Source organism: Rhinopithecus roxellana, unplaced genomic scaffold, assembly GCF_007565055.1.
Source record: "Rhinopithecus roxellana isolate Shanxi Qingling unplaced genomic scaffold, ASM756505v1 contig991, whole genome shotgun sequence".
Classification (NCBI taxonomy): domain Eukaryota; kingdom Metazoa; phylum Chordata; class Mammalia; order Primates; family Cercopithecidae; genus Rhinopithecus; species Rhinopithecus roxellana.
The window spans coordinates 85,302-92,431 of record NW_022144738.1 but is presented as its reverse complement, the minus strand read 5'-3'; the positions used below and the strand labels follow the sequence as shown (position 1 = coordinate 92,431).

At 23.8% G+C, this 7,130-nt stretch overlaps 1 protein-coding gene across 1 annotated transcript; it reads right to left on the bottom strand.

The window, feature by feature from the left end:
• Positions 1-1,475: 1,475 nt before the first annotated feature.
• Positions 1,476-2,380, bottom strand: LOC115896245 (40S ribosomal protein S2-like). The gene is made up of 2 exons (XM_030926602.1): positions 2,352-2,380; positions 1,476-2,251 (listed from the first exon to the last, which is right to left on the bottom strand). Exons 1-2 carry the CDS (start codon positions 2,378-2,380, stop codon positions 1,507-1,509), a joined length of 774 nt encoding a protein of 257 aa, XP_030782462.1. The 3' UTR covers positions 1,476-1,506.
• Positions 2,381-7,130: the final 4,750 nt, after the last annotated feature.

Genomic DNA, 7,130 nt, shown 5'->3' with positions numbered 1-7,130 from the left:
CTACTATGTATGTATTTTATACCTATATCAATTATATCTACTGTATCAATGTTTTATACCTATATCTATTAAATCTATTATGTCTATATTTTATACCGATATCTATTATATCTATTATATCTATATGTTATACCTATATCTTTTATGTCCGTTTTTTATACCTATAGCTATTATATCTATATTTTGTACCTATATCTATTTTATCTATATTATCTATATTTTATACCTATATCTATTATATCTGTTATGTCTATATTTGATACCTATATCTATTATATCTATTATGTCTATATTTTATACCTATATCTATTATATATATTGTGTCTATATTTTATACCTATATCTTTTATATCTATTTTGTCTATATTTAAAACCTATTTCCATTATGTCTGTATTTTATTCTTACATGTATTATATCTATTATGTCTGTATTTCATACCTATATCTATTATATCTATTATATCTGTATCTTCTACATATATCTATTATATCTATTATGCGTATATTTTATACCTATATCTATTATGTCTATATTTCATACCTACAATTTTATACCAGTTATGTCTATATTTTATACGTATATCTATTATATCCATTACGTCTATATTTTATATCGATATCTATTATGTCTATGTTTTATACCTCTATCTTTTATATCAATTTTGTGTATACTTTATACCTATTTCAATTATGTCTATATTTTATTCCTATATCTATAATATCTATTATGTGTATATTTTATACCAATATCTATTATATCCATTATGTCTATAATTTATACCTAAAATTGTTAAATCTATTATGTCTATATTTTATACCTATATCTATTATGTCTATATTTTATATCTATATCTATTATATCTATTATGTCTATATTTTATACCTATATGTATTGTATCTGTTATGTCTATATCTTATCCATATATCTATTATATCTATTATGTCTATATTTCATACCTATACCTATTATTTCTATTATGTCTATATTTGATAACTATATCTATTGTATCTATTATGTCTATATCTTATACCTATATCTATTATATCTATTATGTCTATATTTTATACCTATCTTTATTATATCTATTATGTCTATATTTTATACGTATATCTATTGTATCTATTATGTCTATATTTCATACCTATATCTATTATATCTATTATGACTCTATTTTATATCTTTATCTATTATATCCATAATGTCTATATTTTATACCAATATGTATTATATCCACTATATCTGTATTTAATACCTATATCTATTATATCTATTATTTCAATGTTTTATACCTATATATATTAAATTTATTATGTCTATATTTTATACCTATATCTATTATATCAATTATGTCTATATCTTATACCTATATCTATTATGTTTATATCTTATATCTATATCTATTGTATCTGTCTATATTTTATACCTATATCTATTGTATCTATTATGTCTATATCTTTTTTTTTTTTAACAGGCTTAATTCACTTTATTTTTCTTGTATAAAAAGCCTATGTTGTAGCCACAGCTGGAGCCTGGGTCCGCTGCACGGGGACTCTGGTGTGGGTCTTGACAAGGTGGTCAGTGAATTCCTGATAGGTAGACTTGGTAAAGACAGTCTCCTTCCACAGGTCAGGGGTCAGGTAGCTGTAGGTCTTAGAGATGGCATCAAAGGTGGCCTTGGCGAAGTTGCCCAGGGTGGCAGTGCAGCCCCGGGCTGAGGTGTAGCAGTCATCAATACCAGCCATCATGAGCAGCTTCTTGGGCACAGGCGCTGAGACGATGCCAGTGCCCCTGGGTGCAGGGATGAGGCGCACCAGCACAGAGCCACAGCGGCCTGTCACCTTGCAAGGGACGGTGTGGGGCTTGCCGATCTTGTTCCCCCAGTAGCCTCTGCGCACCGGGACAATGGAGAGTTTGGTCAGGATGATGGCCCCACGGATGGCGGTGGCCACCTCTTTGGAGCACTTAACACCCAGGCCGACGTGGCCATTGTAGTCCCCGATAGCAACAAACGCCTTGAACCTGGTGCGCTGACCAGCACGGGTCTGCTTCTGCACCGGCATAATCTTCAAAACCTCATCTTTGAGAGAGGCCCCCAAGAAAAAGTCAATGATCTCAGATTCCTTAATGGGCAGAGAGAAGAGGTAGATCTCCTCCAGGGACTTGATCTTCATGTCCTTGACCAAGCGGCCCAGCTTGGTGACGGGCATCCACTCCTCATCCTCGGCCTTGCCTCCGCGAGCTCCGCGGCCTCGGCCCCGACCCCGTCCACGGCCAAGACCCCGCCCCGGATGCCACTGCCGAAACCTCCGCGGAAGACACCGCGGTTCCCCATCTCAGGGCCACCAGGGCCTCCGGACCACCCCGCTGCACTGGCGTCATCCGCCATTTGGTGTTTTCTCGGAGAAGAAGCTTATGTCTATATTTTATAGACATATCTATTATATCTATTATGTCTATATCTTATAGACATATCTATTATATCTATTATGTCTATATTTCATACCTATACCTATTATATTTATTATGTTTTTATTTTATATCTATATCTATTATATCTATTATGTCTATGTTTTATAACTATATCTATTAAATCTATTATGTCTATATTTTATACCGATATCTATTATGTGTATATTTTATACCTATATCTGTTAAATCTATTATGTCTACATTTTAAAACTCTATCTATAATATCTATTATGTCTATAATTTATACCTCTATCACTTATATATTTTATGTCTATATTTTATACCTCTATTATATCTATGATGTCTATATTTTTTACCTCTATCTATTATATCAATTTTGTCTATATTTTATTTCTCTATTATATCTATGATGTCTGTATTTTATACCTATATCTATTATATATATTCTGTCTCTATTGTATCCATTATGTCTATATTTTATACCTATATCTATTATATCCATTATATCTATATTTTATACATATTTCTATTATATCTATATTTATACCTCTATTTTATCTATTATATCTATATTTTATACTTATATCTATTATACCTATTATATCTATATTTGATATCTATATCGATTATGTCTATATTTTATACCTATATCTAACGTATCTATTATGTCTATGTTTTGTGCCTATATCTATCATATCTATTATGTCTATATTTTATACCTGTATCTATTATATCTATTATGTCTCTATTTTACACCTATATCTATTATATCTATTACGTCTATATTTTATACCTCTATCTATTATATCTATTATGTCTATATTTTACAACTCTATCTATTATATCTATTATGTCTATATTTTATACCTCTATCTATTATGTCTATGTTTTGTACCTATATCTATCATATATATTATGTGTATATGTTATACCTATATCTATTATATCTATATTTCATACCCATATCAATTATATGTATTATGTCTATATTTTATACCTATATCTATTTTATCTATTATGTATATATTTTATACTTACATGTATTATATCTATTATGTCTATATTTTTTACCTATATCTATTATATATATTATGTCAATATTTTATACCTATTTCAATTATGTCTATATTTTATTCCTATATCTATTAAGTCTATATTTTATACCTGTATCGATTATATTTATTATGTCGATATTTTATACCTATATCTATCTCTTATGTCTATATTTTTTACCTGTATCTATTATTTCTATTATGTTTATATTTTATACCTATATCTCTTATGACTATATCTTATACCTATATCGATTATATCTATTATGTCTATATATTATACCTATATCTATTATACCTCTGATGTCTATATTTTATACCTATATCTATTATATCTATTATGTCTATATTTTATCCCTCTATCTATTATATCTATTATGTCTATATTTTATAATTCTATCAATTATATCTATTATGTCTATATTTTATACCTCTATTATATCTATCATGCCTATATATTTTACCTATATCTATTATATCTATTATGTCTATATTTTATATCTATATCCATTATGTCTACTATGTCTATATTTTATACCTATATATATTATATCTATTATGTCTGTATTGTATAACAATATCTCTTAAGTCTATATTTTATACCTATATATATTATATCTCTTATGTCTATATTGTATACCTATATCTATTATGTCTGTATTTTATACCTATATCTGTTATGTCTATATTTTATACCTATATCTATTATGTCTATATTTAATACCTATATCTATTATATCAATTATGTCTATATTTTATACTTATATCTATTATGTCTATATTTTATACCTATATCTATTATATCTATTAAGTCTATATTTTATACCTATATCTATTATATCTCTTATGCCTATATTTTACACCTATGTCTATGATATTTATTATATCTATATTTTATACCTATATCTATTATATCTATTATGTCTATATTTTATACCTTTATCAATTATGTGTATATTTTATACCTATATCTATTATGTCTATATTGTATACCTATATCTATTATATCTATCAGATTTATATTTTATCATTATATCAATTATATCTATATTTTATATGTATATCTATTATATCTATTATATGTATACTTTATACCTATATCTATTATATCTATATTTTATACCTTTATGTATTATATCTATTATGTCTATTTTTTATACCTATATCTATTATACCTCTTATGTCTATATATTATACCTGTATCTATTATATCTATTATGTCTATATTTTACATCTTTATCTATTATATCTATTATGTCTATATTTTATACCTATATCTATTATATCTATTATGTCTGCATTTTATGCCTATATCTATTATATCCACTATATCTATATTTTATAGGTATATCTATTATATCTATATTTGATACCTGTATCCATTATATCTATTATACACTATTTTATACATATATCTATCATATCTATTATGTCTATATTTTATGCCTATATCTATTATATCTTTTATATCCATATTTTATACTTATACCTATTATAACCCTATTTTATACCTATATCCATTATATCTATATTTTTTCCTATATCAATTATAAGTATTATATTTATATTTTATAATTATATCTATTATATCTATATTTTATACCTATATTTATTATATCTATTGTCTATGTTTTATACCTCTGTTTTATCTTTTTTTATACATATACCTATTATATCTATTATATCTTTATTTCATACCTATATCTATTATATCTATAAATTTACCTGTATCTATTATATCTATTGAGTCTATATTTTATACCTATATCTATTATATCTATTATGTCTCTATATTATACCTATATCTATTATATCTATTATTTCTGCATATTATACCTATATCAATTATGTCTATATTTTATACCTATACCTATTATAACTATTATGTCTATATTTTATAACTATGTATATGTCTATATTTTATACCTATATCTATATCTATTATGTCTATATTTTAAAAGTATATGTTATGTCTATATTTTATATCTATATCCATTATATATATTATGTCTATATTTTATATCTTCATTTATTATGTCTATATTTTACACCTATATCTATTATATCTGTTTTGTGTATATTTTACACGTATATCTATTATATCTTTATGTCTACATTTTATACCTATATCTATTATATCTATTATGTCCAAATATTATACCCATATCTACTATGTCTATTTTTATAACAATATCTATTATATCTATTATGTCTATATTTCATATCTTTATCTATTATATCTATTTTGTCTATATTTTATATCTATATCTATTATAACTAATAAGTCTATGTTTTATACCAGTATCTATTACATCTATTATGTCTGTATTTTATACCTATATCTATTATATCTATTATGTCTTTATTTTATACCTATATCTATTATATCTATTATGTTTATACTTTAAAACTGCATCTATTATATCTATTATGTCTATATTTTATACCTATATCTACTATAACTATTATGTCTATATTTTATACCTATATCTATTATATCTATTATGTCTAAATATTATACCTATATCTATTATGTCTATATTTTATACCAATATCTATTATGTCTATATTTTATACCTATATCTATTATATTTATTATGTCTATATTTTATTCCCATATCTATAATGTCTATATTTTCTACCTATATGTGTTATATCATTTATGTCTATATTTTATAAGTACATCTATTGTATCTATTATGTCTGTATTTTATAACAATATCCACTATGTCTATATTTTCTACCTATATCTATTATATCTATTATGTCTATATTTTATACCTATATCTATTATATCTATTATGTCTATATTTTATACCTATATCTTTTATATCTATTATGTCTATGTTTTATACCTATATCTATTATGTCTATATTTCATACCTATGTCTATTATATCTATTAGGTCTATATTGTTTACCTCTATTATATCTATTATGTCTATATTTTATACCTATATCTATTATGTCTATATTTTATACCTATATCTATTATATCTATTATGTCCATATTTTATATCTATATCTATTATGTCTCTATTTTATACCTATATCTATTATATCTATTATGTCTATATTTTATACCTATATTTATTATGTCTATACTTTATACCTATATCTATTATAATTATTATGTCTATATTTTATACCTCTATTATATCTATTATGTCTATATTTTATACCTATATTATACCTATAATGTCTACATTTTATACCTATATCTATTGAGTCTATATTTTATACGTATATCTATTATATCTGTTATATCTATAATTTATACCTATATCTATTTTATTTATATTTGATACCTATATCTATTATATCTATTACGTCTATATTTTATACCTATATCTATTATATCTATTATGTCTTTGATTTAAATCTATACCTATTATGTCTGTGTTTTATACCTATATCTATTATGTCTTTATTTCATACCTATATCTATTATATCTATTATGTCTATACTTTAAAACTGTATCGATTATATCTATTATTTCTATCGTTTATACCTATATCTATTATATCTATTATGTCTATATTTTATACCTACATTTATTATATCTATTATGTTTATATTGTATTCCTATATCTATTATGTCTATATTTTATACCTATATCTATTATATCTATTGTGTCTATATTTTA